The 17,008-nt window shown below is 40.3% G+C and overlaps 1 protein-coding gene and 1 long non-coding RNA gene across 3 annotated transcripts in view; one reads left to right on the forward strand and one right to left on the reverse strand.

The window, feature by feature from the left end:
* LOC121711568 overlaps positions 1-17,008 on the forward strand; it is a 313,646-nt gene that overhangs the window by 12,416 nt on the left and 284,222 nt on the right. Inside the window, exons 2-3 of the mRNA XM_042095273.1 lie at positions 15,244-15,799; positions 16,013-16,270. Of these exons, the coding sequence (XP_041951207.1) occupies positions 15,298-15,799; positions 16,013-16,269 (759 nt within the window). The 5' untranslated portion in view covers positions 15,244-15,297 and the 3' untranslated portion in view covers position 16,270. The remainder of the gene's footprint in view (positions 1-15,243; positions 15,800-16,012; positions 16,271-17,008) is intronic.
* On the reverse strand, positions 133-13,863 carry LOC121711579. 2 transcript variants are annotated; one of them, XR_006032377.1, is made up of 2 exons: positions 13,808-13,863; positions 133-837 (listed from the first exon to the last, which is right to left on the reverse strand). It is a non-coding gene; the product is annotated as an uncharacterized LOC121711579 (long non-coding RNA). The 2 variants fall into 2 exon arrangements; XR_006032376.1 differs by lacking the exon at positions 13,808-13,863 and adding an exon at positions 1,012-1,097.

Consider the following 17,008-nt stretch of genomic DNA (forward strand, 5'->3'; position numbering starts at 1 on the left):
TATAGTTTAAAAGTTAAATGTAGATGTAAGGCACTTGTTTACCCGACTACCCACCCAGTTAAAGAGCTGCAATGAACTGCAGGTTCTTTTAATTTGGTGGGAGCAACGGAGCAGAACTACCACAACAGCAAATCCGTATAAAAATATATATTTATTACAAGCTTTCAGTTAAAAGTGTACAACATTCATGCACTCATTCATGTATGGGGCAATCTGAATAAACCAGTCCACGTTCCATCCAATACAGGCACGCACACAGCTGACGCTACAGCGCTACACCAAGTCCAAACAGTCCGTATGGGGGAATCCCCTCTTAATCAGTCCAGTTCACAACTGAGTCTCCAAGGCACACCTATAAATCACACGCGCGCTCACACAACAAAAGAGAAGCCGCCAGTATCTCCACAGCAAAATATCACAGCAAACACAAAACAGAGCGATCAAGCATTTAAACACACTATAATTCCCCACACTACCCACATAGGCTATAATATATTTACGGCGGCAGTCTATAATTCTCAATTGACGTGTTGCAATAATCGTTGACTCATGCAGTGAGGGTTAGATCTTGAACTTGAACAAATGCGGCACTCACCATCAAACTGGGAGCAGACGTATCTGACTCCCAGTCCGGTTGAACGTAGCCCACAGTCACCGCGCCGGTGCAGCTTGGTCGATTATAGACACTGGGCCTCCACGCCGTAGGAAACCCACGGGGATGACTGGCAACGATTAGCCCCAAACGTAACGTCAGGAACTGGAGTCGTAGTGTAGATCAGCGCAGCTCAGCAATCCAGCGAACCACAGGCGCAGATTAAAGCAGGAACTCCAAGCGTACTATCCACACCAATAAACGGAGGGGAAGGAAAGAGAGCAAACGAGAGCAGCAGACACCAAACAATCAATGCACACCACAAGATGAAATAAAAAAGTAAAACGCACAGCAATCAATATCTAAAAATTCCATTTCACACCATGCAAAAATGACCACAATTATCCATATATCCTTACATATGATATAGATAGTGTAATGGATGTTGATAGACAGAAAGTTGAATGGATGTTGATGGGATAGTTTAATGGGTAGATGAGTGAATGGTTTGAAGTTGGATGGAAGAAAGTTGGATGGAATGTGCCTTATATCCTTGTAGAATGGAGATACACAGAGAGAGTTGGCCTAATTGAGCAGAAAGCAGTTGATACAGGTGCAATCAGTTTAACTAGCTTTTTGATGGGACCTAGTTGAGCAGCTGGAAGTTGATACAGGTGCAAATCAAGTTAATTAGCCCATTATGATGTCATAGTCCCCATACAAAGTCTATGGGGAAAAATAAGCTTGTTTTCTATTAATATCTCAAAAAGTATAAAGTTTACAAAAGTGAAAAATACATTCCTCAAGTCTCCTTTTCAAGTTTCTACGTTAAACGGTTGAAGCTGAATTAGACGCAGAAATTTGGTGGGAATAATAATAATAATAACTAGAAATGCAATTCCAAGGAATTACCAGTGCATGAAAATGCTAAAGTTGTGATGTAAAATATCATGTATAGTTAAAATAGATAATACAGAGATGGTTACTACGGTGATGCTAGGATAGACATGGTGGCTGCATAGCTTAATAAAAGTTGATAGTTTAAAAGTAGACTGTTTAAAAGCTGAATGTAGATAGTTTAAAAGTTGTTGATAGCCAGTAGATAGTTTAAAAGTTGTTGATAGACAGCTAGGTTAATAGATAGTTTAAAAGTAGACCGTAGAAGTTGAAGGTAAATAGTTTAAAAGTTGTTGACAGACTGGAAGTTTAATGAAATTTAATGAATGTTGATATTCAAATAGTTTAATGGCTGTTTATAGGTAGATATTTGACGATAATTGAAAGTTGGAATGGCTCTATAGTTTGCTAGCAGTTATGCTAAGATTTTTAACTATGCTGACATGCTAACCATGCTACTTAGCTAACTTAGCTAACATTTTCTAGCAGTTTAATGAATGTTGATATTCAAATAGTTTAATGGCTGTGTATAAGTAGATATTTGACGATAACTGAAAGTTGGAATGGCTCTAATGTTTGCTAGCAGCTAAACATGCTAACTATGCTAGCAATGTTAACATGCTAACTATGTTAACCATGTGACTTAGCTAACCTAGCTTATCATTTTAGTAGTTATGCTAACTGTGCTAGCTAGCATGCTAACATGCTAACTATATTAACCATGTGACTTACAGTGGGCATCGCTTTCAAATGACCACTTCATTCGCGCATTACGCGGCGTGAAGCTGCGTGAAGCTTTAGTACCACTTTCAGCCACTGTGCGTCGCTCTGCCACTGTACATCGCTCTGCCTGCCGTCCCTTACATAATTGTTGCCGAGAGTAATCCCAGCCTACGAATTCAATAACAAAATAAATCATGCATAATTAAACATTACCTCGATTTAGGCTACTTGGGTATGGCTTAAGGCTTGACTACACGAAAATCGAAATCGAAATTTGCTGTCTACATTATTGTCAGTGTTGGGGTTAACGCAACTACGCAAATCAAAACAGTGGTGTGATAATTGAGCCAGTAGAGAAATAACTGTTCAGAATTAATCTGTAGCCTTGGGTAGGCTTCTGCAGAAAACAATGTTGTTGCCGATTTAATACTATCTGGCGACGTTTTTAACAGGCTACGCAATAGAGGCTTAGACAACTATGACCCACGTTTTGGTTTCGTAAATTAATTTGCCCTACTTCTTGACTGCAATGTAGTCAATTGACTGCTTGACATGCCATTTTTATTTTTCTGTACAATAAACAATTACATCTGCTTTATGCCGCAGAATTACATTCATATTTGGCTGACTGCAGACGCGCCACTTCCCTCCCCATATTCCAAAATTAAGATAGTATGAAGTGCTTTTTGTAAAAAAATAGTTAAAACGAATAGCTATTTGCAATTTGACAAAACACTGGTCCTCATTTTGCGAATGTGAGGACGATATGAGCCTGTTGCATTTAGTTAGATGTCCGAGTCACGCATAATGTTTGAAAACCACTGGCTCGTAATCACAATAATTTAACACACGACAGTTGGATAACCTACTTCATCATGTCCCCATGCCTACATTTTTGTGAGTAGCATGGAGATCGTTAAAAACAATAAAGTATGGCTCTCCGTTTGGGACATCGAAAACTTATATTTTTAATAGACTACCGTCGAAGATGCTGACTTGCAAAAGCCTCAGGATAACACGTTATCTCCACTATCATCAGTCATGCCCCTTGATCAAAGTGGGGAATGAAATAAAAGTTTGAGAACCACTGGCTTAACAAGTTACCTACAGTCCAGAACACAGAATCTGTTGCAATATTCTGATGATCGGCGATGATATCGGCAAATGTTTGTTTTCCAAAGTAAGAATTTCACTTCACCATGCACCTTCGACAATACCTGGCCTACCTGGTATCATTACAAACATTATTCTGTGTCCTAAAACTGGCATATTTTATGGCATTGTGTCATGTAAGTTCGTTGCAAAATCTAGAGAAATGTGTGAGGTGGTCAGCGGGGGACAATTGAGACACACATTGGATTGTGTTATTACTTGAACACTCCACACTATCCACAGCTGTGGTAGGCCTATCAGGGGCAGGAGGATTACTGTCAGCGCAGGCTTTATATAAAATTCTTCAACAGAAGGCCTCGAATGTTGTCTTGTTTGTGGAGCGCTTTGCTTCGCTTCTGAAATTTCGGCTTCATTGAAAATGAGGGCTTCCCTCAATGACCCTCCGAGAAGAAATAAAGGTTGAATGAATGAATGAATGCAGGCTTGCCCAAAATAAAGGCATGTGGTTTGCGCAGCCTACAGTAAATAACAGACCCGCCAGAATGTGCGTTATGATGCTTTTTTACGAGCAAGATGTTTTGGTACCCTACGCACACTGCATGTTCTTAAATAACAATGATCATTAGTAATATTCGACCATTAATTTGGGTAAATGGGCAAGCGTGACCACCTTGATTGGCTGATGATTGTAACGCGGGCATGATTCCAAACACCTCCCTTACGATGATGAGTGACAGGTCTCAGAATGCGTGCGCTACACAAGGACGGAAGATGATGAATAACTGGGGCCTTAGGCTATTCACAAAGGCTTTTATCTTACTACTAGGAGTAGGCTACTCCTAAATCGCACTTAAAGATTTTAGATTGGAGTTTTCTCTTAAAAGTTATTCACAAAGCCTTTCAGACAACTCCTAAACTAGGAGTGAGTCTTCGTGGCTATGGATGACGTCATTACTCATGCACGAGCTTGACTGAAGTGACCACCTTGATTGGCTGACGATTGTAACGCGGGAATTCCAAACACCTCTCTTCCGATGATGACTGACAGGTGACAGGTCGGAGAATGCGTGCGCTACACAAGTAGTGCGAAGGACGGAAGATGATTAATAACTGAATAAAAAGGCCTAGCCTAAATGAATAAAGAGTAAGGCAAAACAAATAGCTTAGTAGCCTAATGAAACATAGGCCTATGGATTGATGCAGTAGCCTACCTTTGCAACATTATTAAATTAATCTGTCACCATATCCCTAGGCTACGTTTGCAAAGAGGAGAACATTTTAATTTGATTCACAATGAAACTTTACATTTCATTTACATGTTAACAATGAGTAGTTTTGGTTGTTGTTGGTGGCGTTATTGCATCCCTTTTATGAATGCAAAATTGTTCCCTTGCGATTGGAAGCTCCTGTTCCGCATAGGCTATTTCAAAACATCGCAACGTAAAATGCCACAAAAAAGCTGTTTATGAATAGGTCTTAGTGAGTTAGGAGTCCTCTCGACTTAAGCTGTCCCAGACTTAGGTGCTACTTTTAGGTCTAAAATGCTTCGTGAATTACTTTTTGTGAAAAAATTAGGAGTCCTAAAGTTAGGAGTGACACGCCCATTATTTTTAGGAGTTGCTCCTAAATTCGCCAGTTAGGAGCTACTTTTAGCCTTAAAATTCTTTGTGAATACGGCCCCTGAATAAAAAGGCCTAGCCTAAATGAATCAAGGCAAAACAAATAGCCTAGTAGCCCAATGAAACATACGGATTGATGTAGTATCTTTGTAACATTATTAAATTATTCTGTTACTACGTTTGTAAAAGAGAACATTTTAATTTGATTCACACTAATGTTACATTTAATTTACATGTTGACAATGATTAGCCTAGTTTTGGTTGTTGTTGGCGGCGTTATTGCATGTTAGTTATGCCTACAATGCAAAATTGCTTCCTCGCGATTGGAAGCTCCTGTACCTGCATAGGATTTCAAAACCGCAGGTTTGTGAATAGGTCTGTGAGTAAGGAGTCCTCTTGACTTCTTTTAAGCTGTCAGAGGTGGGAAGGTGTGATTTTTTGGGGGAAGGGCCGGATAACTGGGCACAAATGTCTGATGGCCCCCCTTCCCCCCAGCCAACGTGAATCGGGTGGTTAGTTAATAGGCCTATCGTGAAGATTTTTCCTGCCATCTAAGGCACGAGCGCATCTGTGAGGCCAAGCCTCACCAAGTAGCTCGTTTGTTTACAACTAACATTCCATTTAATTAAACTGCTTTATAGGCTATGCCGAAATAGTTTTCAACATTTTGAATATTAGTGTCGGGTGAATTGAAATGTTCTCAAAGTAGCCTTGGGACTGCTTGGGACCCCCCGTCAAGCAATATAACCATACAAACGCGCTTCCTGCACTCATTGTTTCAGAAGGAGTAATTTTGGCTTTGTCAGAACTGAAGAGCTGTGGACGGCACGGCACGGTATGCCCAATGAAAATAAATTAACGCAACGCAACACAACACAACACAGACCCCGCTTCTCTCACGGCAGTCACTGACAGTAACCTAGAATAAATGCATGGGGAAAAACACTTTTTTGTCATACTATTAATCACATATGATTATTTGTGAAATTGTGCAAACATTCGCAACACATTTGAAAAGGAAGTACTGGTAGCATGCAAGCTCACGGGAAAGATTGATTTAAGAACGTTATCACAAAGTGTGTGGCTGTGGCACGGGCAGAAGACAATTGGCAGGGGATTGTCATGTCTTTTTTAACAATTCTGTCGGAGGGTCATTGAACAATTTCTAGCAGGCAAGAGAGGGTCATGCAACTTCCAACTGAAGCACTCAAAATTCCTCCGGTGGCCCCTTCAATAAATAACGATCAGTCCCTAGATTGCTGCTGGGCTATATGGTTCTGTTAACAACTCATTGTCAAACGCATAGCCTATCTCGCGGTTGCATCCATTACAAACAAACATGCAATGTGAACGTCTGGGATTGGGGAGAGCACTAAATGCTCTACTGAATAAGCACGAAGTCAAACCTTTAAATGAAAAACACTCTTTAATAATCCAAAAAAATAAACTGCTAATGAAGTAAACTTGTGACCATCAAAAATCGTTTATCGCTTGTAACTCCGTGATACCAGGACGTAACAGGAAGGCATTTTGCTGAGCAACGGAGGTTAATATGCTCCATGTTTTGTCCAAACTGTCTATCATCGTTGCACTCGGAGAAAACCGGAATGTTTCATTCGTCCCCTTTTCAATCGTCCCCGTTGTACCTACTCAAAACGCAGATAGAACCTTATTATTCTAAGGTAGCGAAATAGCGTTCAGCATGATTCATGCCCAATCAATTCCCCCTGTTAAAGTGTTCGACTTTGTAGTTTGGTTTCGTGATAGCCTATGATAAACGGCTTATGGCCAAATATGTGAAAACGTTAAAATACAGTAGGCGATAAACCCGGAAAAAGTTGACAGTGATTTTTTCATAATCACTTTGGAGGGTCATAGAAAAATGTATTGCTGGCGAGGGAGGGTCACGTCTTTTTGGACTAATGCTCCCAAAACTCCTCCGGTAGCCCCTTAAATAAATAACGAACAGTCCCTAATGAAGTAAACTTGTGACCATCAAAAATCGTTTATCGCCTGTAACTCCGTAGTAACAGGACGTAACAGGAAGGCATTTGGCTGAGCAACGGAGGTTAATACTCTATATTTTGTCCAAATGATGTCTGTCTATCATCGTTGCACTCGGAGAAAACCAGAATGTTTAATTTGTCCTGCGTCTCTACGGCTGCAAACGGGATTCACTCGCAGTTAACCAAATATTTCTTTATTAGGGCAGGGCAGGCATATTTCTGGCTATTACATTATTTCTAAACCAGTCTGCTAAAGTCTGTAGTGAAGTCTGTGTAGGGTTTTCCAGGCTCCATTTCTTTTTACGAGACACCCTGCTCACTTGAGCCATCTACCGGTTGTTTGGGTTGTTGCAGCGTCTCACTGGAAAAATACAAATTAAAGTCGCGTGATACCGCGTGATCCCACGCGCGGACCGCGAGTGAAGCTGGCCAAGTCGAAGCACTGCCCACTGTAGCTAACCTAGCTAATCATTTTAGTAGTTATGCTAACTAGCATGCTAACTATGCTAACCATATGGTTTAGCTAATCTAGCTAATCATTTTTAATAGTTATGCTAACTATGTTAACTAACATGCTAACTATGCTAACCATGTTACTTAGCTAACTTAGCTAATCATTTTTAGCAGTTTTGCTAAAAATGCTAACTAGCATGCTAACAATGTTAACTATGCTAACCATGTTACTTAGCTAATCATTTTTAGCAGTTTTGCTAAAAATGCTAGCAATGCTAACATGCTAACTAGCTACAGTGGGTAGGAGTCATAGTTGATGACAAGTAACAGTTACAATGGCTGAACAGTTAAAAAGTTCAGTAGTTTAAAGGGTTAAATTGTTTAACAGTGAAATGTTGTAGTGAGGACTTTTATTTTGAAACAGTTTTTGGCAGAGGAAGCAGTTGAACAGGATGTGTAGTCTTAATAGGGCCAGTTTGTATGCTTAAAGCCTGAGACTGGCAGTTGATCCAGGTGGCCTGAACACCTGCCATAAGATTCTAATTGCTTAACGGCCGTATTATGATGTCACAATCGGCAATGTTAAGTCTATGGGGATTTTTCAAAAGTTTTTCTTTAATAGTTTAAAAAGTATAAAAGTTTCAAAGTTGAAAAGACATAGCAACTTCGCCCGTTTGAATACCTACGTTACAAAGTTTGAATGAAGTTTCTAAGTTAAACTGTTCAAGAGAAATAGCGTACGGAAAAAGTGGTAAGCGGAATAATAATAATAAGAAGTTGTTGCCTAGGAAGAAGAAGACTTCGGATAACAGAACAGTGCATTTTCATGCACTGTAATTATCAAATTGGCAGTAATATGTTCACACGATATGTTGTGACGGGTATCCCTCGCTAATCATCCACCCTCCTTATCCCGTTGTGCCACTTGTGCCGCTTCTTGATGGTTTAACGACTTCTAAAAATTATGTAATAAACTTATATTAATGGTAAGGTACCTTACAATTAGAATTGATTGGCAAGCAGCTGCAGTTACTTCTGTTTAATGCGGTATTGATTGCCATTGGTTAATGTTGTCAATAAAAAGCAACCTATCTATAATGAACAGAGAGAGAGTTAGAGAGCAACGTAAAAAAAGGCAACAAGCTTCTCGTCAGAGGAACTTGAAATTTTGCTGGACTAGGTGAGCTTGCAGAAGGTGACACTGTTTTCCAGCTTTCGGAGTAACTTATAGCCTGGCGGGCCATCCTATAATTAATTTGCCTGGCGGGCCATCCAGAGCAAATTAATTTGCCGCTGCTAGGGTGCGTCTAGATTTCTAGGCTAAGTAACTTGTGCAACAGCAACAAAAAAGAGCTATGGAGCGACATGGACTACACGGCTCCGCGGCCGGCGCCGTTTTTGATTCAATACAAGGACACGTTGGATCGCTGCCATAGGCCTAGTTGGTTGCTTACTGGACACCACCATGCTTACCTATTTATAGATCTTAGCCATTTAGAGGCAAATTCTTTGCCAGCTTTTAATTATGAAAAGTGATTGCCAATTTGAACGCTTTAATGACATTACGAAATAGCCTTGGCTTATCACCATATTAGTTCTGATACCAAATAAAGTAAACTTCATAAATAGGCCTGCAACCATTGCGAACATATTTTATTATTAGTCTTAAAATGTCCATAACATAAAATCATCGTTGAGCAACAACATAATCAACATACTGTACCATAGTGACTTGTAGGCTACTGCGCTGCGCTGAATTCTAAAGACTGCTGCACAGTGGCGGCGACTATAGCGCCTTGAGAGCTCAAACAACGCTAAGAGAGAGCTTACGAATGGTCCAGACCAACCTTACGAAAGTGTGACTTACAGATGATATACTTAGCGTACGAACGTGTCGGGAATCGTGCCATAACGTTAAGAGAAAGGTTAAGGAATAGGTTAAGAACTACTTACCGACAAGAACGTTTTGGGGAACCGGCCCCTGATTGTTTCTCGTCCCGTCTCCTCTCCTCGCTCGTTTCAGGCTATCCGTCTCTTCTCCATAGTAGGCTACTTTACTCACTGACTCGACTTTATCAGAATTCACAGATTTCACTGGCTGAGTACCCAGCGGGCACCGTGATGTCAATTTGATGTCAAGAATTAGTCAAGGTTTTGACCACCATGTTGAACATCTATAATTTCATACTATTTTAGCATTACAAGCTATGGCTTGCTTGTTGTTGTAAAGAGGTCCAACAAGGGATCAATCTAACATGTAGTCACTGGTCTATAAAACTTGGGTCAATATGATTGATGTTAAATCAACGTTGATTTGATATCAAGAAAAAAGGCGTCAAAATGATATGGAATTGGTGTGTTGTGAGGAGTGCATTCTGGAATATTCCAAATGTGTGCCACGTCCAAGCTCGCAAGAGAGTTCACTCACCAGGTAAAGACACACACACACACACACACACAATGTTATTTTGAAGTATTAAAAAACATTGTTGTTTTAGAATTTTTGAACGAAATGGTTGGTAATTAGCATGTTTACGAGTATAGTTTACATTCCGATATGATGGCAGAAGTGTCTTTGTGTACTGTGTGCCAAAACTATACTATTTAGCATGGTTGTGCAGCTACTTCAAATACTGTAAGTATTGTAATTTATCTACATATAGCACTACCGTTAAGCGTGGGAAAAAGGTGGGGGTGGGGCGGGGATTGCATGGAAGGGGCGGGGATTGCATGGAAGGAGATGTACACCCATTCACTTTACTTTTTTAGCACAGTTAATTTGGACTAAATGCATCAGTTTTTCGTTTTTTTTTTTTTTTTTACATGGGTTCCTCTGAATTCCCCATCAAAAACTATACAATAAACTCATATTTTTGTTCAGTCTCTCTCAAATTTGAAGGGTTTGTTACATAAACCATATATTTTTTGCATAAAACGTAAAATCTACTGCTAACGTAACGTTAATTTACCCACTGCATTACAGATATTGGTTTGTACCGTCACTGTATTCAAGAGTTCGGTGATAGAGAAAGTGAACTTTCTTTTGAGATTACACCTATCAAAGATTGTAGCCTTTCCCGAAATAAGTCACGCTGCCCCTCCATTTCAATTGTTGATGCGCCGAAAGTAGACCTATCATGCTTATCAAGTGTAACTCTCTGAAGACATCCTTAAAGCAACACCAAAGAGTTTTTTGTACCTTAAAATAATGTTTCCAAAATCGTTTCAGTGGTTCATCAACTCGTAACTGGGTGAACAGCACTTTCTGCATTTGCTTCGCGGCCCTCTATCGGCTATAACCGCACTATGTAAGTTTGCCGGATCGAGTAGCGGATCTGTAGTTCGATGGAATGAGACATAAGAAACTACAAATTTGACTCGCATCTGATACATCGTACTTTCATAAAATCATGCAACATATTCTACCTTGTCTGTGGACATTGTTATTTGCAAAGCCGGTGCTGGATAAACAAATAGTGCGTGCGACAGAGGAAAAGTTCTTGTTGCTTTAACTTGTGGGTGTTGGAATTGTTGTAGTTTATTTAAGTTTACCAAAAATGTCAGGCCGATTGTATGGCGTGTGCGTCCCGTCACTGCTATGGCGTGTTTACATGTTATCTGTCGCTGCCAGCACGTTCTATATTCAGCGTCGTCCATCCTTGCAAATGGGTTCAAGCAAAGTCCTTTTAGGAAAGTCCCTTCACTCAGCGGCCATAATGCAACGCTTTTTGGGTACTCATCGGGCATCCTATTCGGCAGAAATGCGCACACGCAAGGCTTCACGACACCAACCGTGCTCCAGCGGCGAGATCACAACACATGATTGGCACGATGTCTGCACAACACAGCACATAATTGGCTCAATGTAGTCACATCACACCACACGATTGGCTCAATTGTATACACATGTCAACGTTTTGGCGAGGAAGGGGTGGGAAATGTGTAGACAACTAACTCCATGCATTTCAAGGATTTTTTGAGTGCTGTGTCTCCTCATTAGAAAGTCTCTGGTTCAAGTGAGGACATAGAGTTAAAGTTGTAAACAATTATAAAAATGATTGCCATAATCTGATTACACTCAAAAGACGTCTGGTTTTGGTACTCTACAAATTAATGTTTTACTTTGTTATTTGTTATGCAATGTTAATGGTATACATGAAAACATGTTTTCAGTGTCTCTTTAGCTGAAAAGTACTTCCAACACGCATGCCTCTTCCATGAATAGGTCTAGTCCTTGAGCCACCCCCTAGTCCACCCACCCACCTACCCATCCGCCCTCCGAAAAAAAAAAAAACTTGGGGGTGTCACATTTTTTTTTAAAATTCTAGTTGCTCAACGTCATGTTAAATGGTGTGATTAGCAATAACTCTGCTATGAAACAGAGACATTTATGTTTCTGGCAGCCTGGTGAGATGTTTGCAACTACATTACTTTATCAATCCAGTTGCAGTAGGCCTAGTTCCAAACCACAATTGTTGAACTGTGATGAACTGCCCTATTTGTGATTGTTTTTAGAGATTTTAGAGGTTTTATACTAGTGCTGCCACTAACAACTAATAACTAATTTTGCTGTATAACTCGCACTCCTCCTTATCCACAGGTGGCAGCAGTGCGGTGGAGGCAGAGTGGCAGCAGTGCTGGCCAGCAAACTCCCTTGGCAGCTTTCCATTCAATGATTTCAGATGATCTGAAATCCTACTCCTTTGTTGAAATGACAATTTTCATCTTTAGCTATTTGTCATCAAACAAACTATTGAAGAACAAGTAACAGTTCAACTTTGTTCTACTCCATGTAGCATAGGAAATCGAATATACCCTGAGTTGGTTGCCTCACGGCGGGGTGACAGGCAGACAACTTTACGGTGTAACTTGTGCCTCGTGATCAGTTGGCGCTTTGCTCTGCTGAGGTCTCTAACCCGAACGATGTTGAGTCTGGAATCACAGGGGTCATCAAAGAAACTCTATCATTATGTTGTATCACATCACAAACCAAAGAGCCGCCTGAACGTTTTTCCTTCACAAAGGCAAAATCCTCGTTGTCCAGAAGGAAACAGCCATCCAGGAGAATTCCGGTGTGATATTGACCTAAAGTGTGTTGAAACATGATACTGAGTGTGAACGTATGTCTCATAGCTCACCCTCAGCTTCCAGTAGCAGCAACTGGAATCCATGCATTTCCACAGAATTATTTTTTGAATCTGATCCCTTATTATACCTGTTCGTTCGTACTCGTCGCTCGACAACCGAAATGATTGTTCCTGAAGTAAATGCTGTTATCCTAACCAACGAAACATTTAGCGCAGCTTTGAAATCTTACTATACGTGAAAATCTAAATTAGGCTATTATGGTCTGGGTCCGGATAGGATCACGTCACGGTCCGGACTCGGACCGCGGTCCGCCATTTGGTGATGGCTGTTATAGGCTATCTGATGCAAGCCAAACGATAATTATTCTGTAGCCTAGGCAGCTAGATTGTTCATGAATGTCAAATCAACTGTGTGCTACACAGATTAAATACTAGGCATAAATTGAATTGAAAGCCATTGCATTTCAGATAATTTTTATTTCAAACACTTTGGGACTTATGGGAGACGATAGGCTATTATGTTGATACTAATTTATTTTATGACCACCTAGACCTAGACAGCATACTGTATAGTCTGTGTGTTCAAGAGTGAAGCCAATCAAATTTGCAATTGATTTCAAACCATTAGCATTGCTATTTTAAATGTATGCTTTCATTATTCTCCAATTTCTGTAGGCAATCTATTTTTTTCTCTCGATGTTAAATTTGATGACTTTCGATGAAAATCCCGTAGATGGCGCTTGCCTACAGAAATCGTCTAGTATTGTCTTAATTTTACGACATATATCGTCTTTTCGTCAATCTACTGTTTTGGTCTACTGTTCTACCTCGTGCACGAGCAGAGATGAAGCTGAACTAAACCTCGCTTGAATAAACGAGGCCGCTAACTTAAGTTAACGGAACGGCTTCAGCCCCAAGTGAAAGTCTACGCTAGTTCAAGCCAGGCTATTTCTGTTAAGCGCCGCCTTCATTAGCGAGGTTGATGGAATATCCCCCAGGTGGCTGTTTAGGCTACTCGGCCGCTCAATTTTGCTCCCTGCTCCACTTAAAAATCATCCTGCTCCAGTGAAATCACTCCATGCTCGCTCCAATTTAAAGGAATTATCCGAAGTAAAATGCACTTTAGATCGATTTACGGATGATTGGTAGTACATACGTTGAGTTGACATCCAAATCATGTCATTCGGATGTGTTGAGAAAGTTCGATGTTACCGTTTTTAGTCAAAGCTCGTTAGCGTGGAAGTGAGAAGGGCATATTATTTCGCCGCTACAAAACGCTATTTTTATACCTCTTCTACACAACAACATTGCACTTACGTGGTAGTGAGTAGAGGGTCCCTAAAGCCAAGCCGAGGTCTTTATGTGGTCGGATAGAGAGTCCAGAATGAATTTCATCAAGCCAGTACCTTTCCGGAAATGTTGCCATCTTTTCTGATGTAGGAGTCGATTGCCAAGTGTGCTCTGGAAATTCACAATTTCGTCGCCGTTTAAAAAAAAAAAAAAAAAAAAAAAAATAGTCCAATATTTCTTTTGAAATTGAAATGAAGTTGTATGGACTGGACTATGTTTTTTTTTTTTTTTTTAAACGGCTGAGGATACATATTTTATAAATCACTTCCTAATACTATAACTCATGATTAACTCAGGAGTTACAAGTGGTTAGTTAATTACAGTGCATGAAAATGCCCTGTTCTGTTATCCGAAGTCTTCTTCTTCTTCTTCCCACCAAATGTCTGCGTCTAATTCAGCTTCAACCGTTTAACGTAGAAACTTCGTTCAAACTTTGTAACGTAGGTCTTGAAAAGGAGACTTGAGGAATGTATTTTTCACTTTTGTAAACTTTATACTTTTTGAGATATTAATAAAAAACAAGCTTTTCCCCATAGACTTTGTATGGGGACTATGACATCATAATGGGCTAATTAACTTGATTTGCACCTGTATCAACTTCCAGCTGCTCAACTAGGCCCCATCAAAAAGCTAGTTAAACTGATTGCACCTGTATCAACTGCTTTCTGCTCAAATAGGCCAATTAATTAACCTTTAATTCACTCAACTGTAAACTCAATTAACTCTGTATCTCCATTCTACAAGGATATATAAGGCACATTCCATCCAACTTTCTATCCATTCATCCTCTTCAAACCATTCACTCATCTACCCATTAAACTATCCCATCAACATCCATTAAACAATCTGCCTATCAACATCCATTCAACTTTCTGTCTATCAACATCCATTACACTATCTACATTTAACTTTTAAACTATATACTCTGTCTCAGGCTTTAAACATACAATCTGGCTCTACAGATCCTGTTCAACTATTTCCTCTGCCCACAACTGTTTCAAAATAAATGTCCTCACTACAATAATTCACTATTAAATAATTTAACTATTTAAACTACTCAACTATTTAACTGTTCAGCCATTTCAACTGTCAGTTGTTATCAACTATGACTTCTGCCAACTGTTATCAAATAAAAGTTTGTTTTGCATTTTATGTTAATATACAGTATGTTTATATTTTCATGCACTGGTAATTTCCTCGAAATTACATTTTCTAGTTGGTGTTATTGTTGTTGCATATAGCTCAAAAAATGGGAAGTTGCACCCTTAACTAATATTGACTACTCCTCTGTAGTCTTTCACTAAACCCTGCAATTGTTTAGAAACCTAACCTTACCTAACCTTACTTACTTAAACTTCTGATCCCGGCTGTGAGTAAACTTAAGTTCCTCACTTTTCTTGTAGAAAGATCTACGTTCTCACAGCCATTTCCCGACGTCTAAGTAAGTGACTGGAAATATGGGGGACAGACGTATCCGTTACGTAGATATTGAGGTTGATGATGATGAATGGCATTATGAGCGGTATCCAGATGGAGAATGGCACAGAGTCCAGCGACGCCAGCGTCCGCTGACGGGCAGAAGGGTAGCCAAGGCTGCTGGGAAGGCGGCACTAAAGGGCGCTGGCGCAGCAGCTGATCGCATGCTCATAAGGAATGGGATTGGGCTAGAAGCTAAAGCCAGTGTTAGTAAACATGAGACAGAGCCAGCTGAAGTGCATGTGGCTGAAGTGGTCAAACTGAGGATCTTATCAGCTGACGCAGGCGCCCGGGCCCTACATGCATCTGCAGTTGCGTCCGCATCACCTGTTGGAGCAAATGCTTTAGCTAAAGCAAATATAGCGGAGGCCGAAGCCAATGCTGCCCTTGTGGAGGGACTAATTGAAGCCAACGCAAGAGCTGTTTATTATGGAGCAGAGGCGCATGCAGGTTTTGGAGTACAGCATCTTGGAGTCCATGCAGGTAGGCTTCGTAGAATTATATTTTATCAAGAGGATTACTAGTATTCAAGCATTATGTCTGAACCGCCTTACAATGTAAAACTTCAAATTCTCCTAGCATTGAAGCTATTTTGGACTTAACGTTTGTTCGGCATACTCTTGGCAGCACTTACCAACTGTGCATTTTAGGTAGGACCATATGAATGAGTATGCAATTCAGGATATTCTCTTGCAGGAGCTGCGGTAACAACAGCCAAAGCTGAAGTGGGCATCGCCAACACCCCTCTGCAGGCCCACGTTCAGGGTCCCGGGGCAGACGCAGAGGCTGGGGTGTCCTGGAAGTACACAGGCGCGAGTGCCGGAGCATACTTTGCAGAGGCGAAAGCTGGTCCCTTCGCAGCACGAGCTGGGGTCAAGTTTGGAGTAGGAATAAGAAATGGTGTCCCTGAAGTGGACCTGGGACCAGTCACAACTCCTTGCTCAGTAATGTGAATCACACAAGACCGATGGTGCCCAAGGTTCATGCCCTGCCCAGCCAGGCTGTTGGGTTGGGGGGGGGGGGGGGGGGGGGGGGGGGGAGGGGGGGGGGAATGGATCCCACTCTGAACAGTCCTCATAGAGAACACACACATAAACACACACACAATTACAATTTTTTTTTAAAATTCCAACACTTCAATCCCATCGAGAAGAATTGCAATGTACAAAGAATTGTAATTTTGAAAAATATTTACATTTCATGTATTTTAACATTTTGTGCATTCATATAAAGTCATACTTTTTTTTTCAATTACAACACTTCAATCCCACCAAAAATAATTGTAACGTTTTGTGCCTTCATACAAAGTCAAACAATTTCAGTATTTAGGTTGTTATTTCTGTTGTCCAATGTCAAAATAGGTCAAATTGAACTTATTATTATCTTATTGACATAGCCACACAATTATTATTATCTTATTGACATAGCCACACAATTATTATTATCTTATTGACATAGCCACACAATTATTATGATCTTATTGACATATAGCCACACAATTATTATTATCTTATTGACATATAGCCACACAATTCTTTTCAGAATTTGAGTTTGGTCCTGCAGCACTGGGACGTGATTTCAACAGGTGAAAAATCCCTCTGCTCACAATTGGATAGACCTGTGTCAATTGGATAGACCTGTGCCAATTGGATCACAGCCAAATGCCTTAATATCACTGTTTTCTGTTTATTT

This window comes from Alosa sapidissima, chromosome 6 (assembly GCF_018492685.1).
Source record: "Alosa sapidissima isolate fAloSap1 chromosome 6, fAloSap1.pri, whole genome shotgun sequence".
Lineage (NCBI taxonomy): Eukaryota > Metazoa > Chordata > Actinopteri > Clupeiformes > Clupeidae > Alosa > Alosa sapidissima.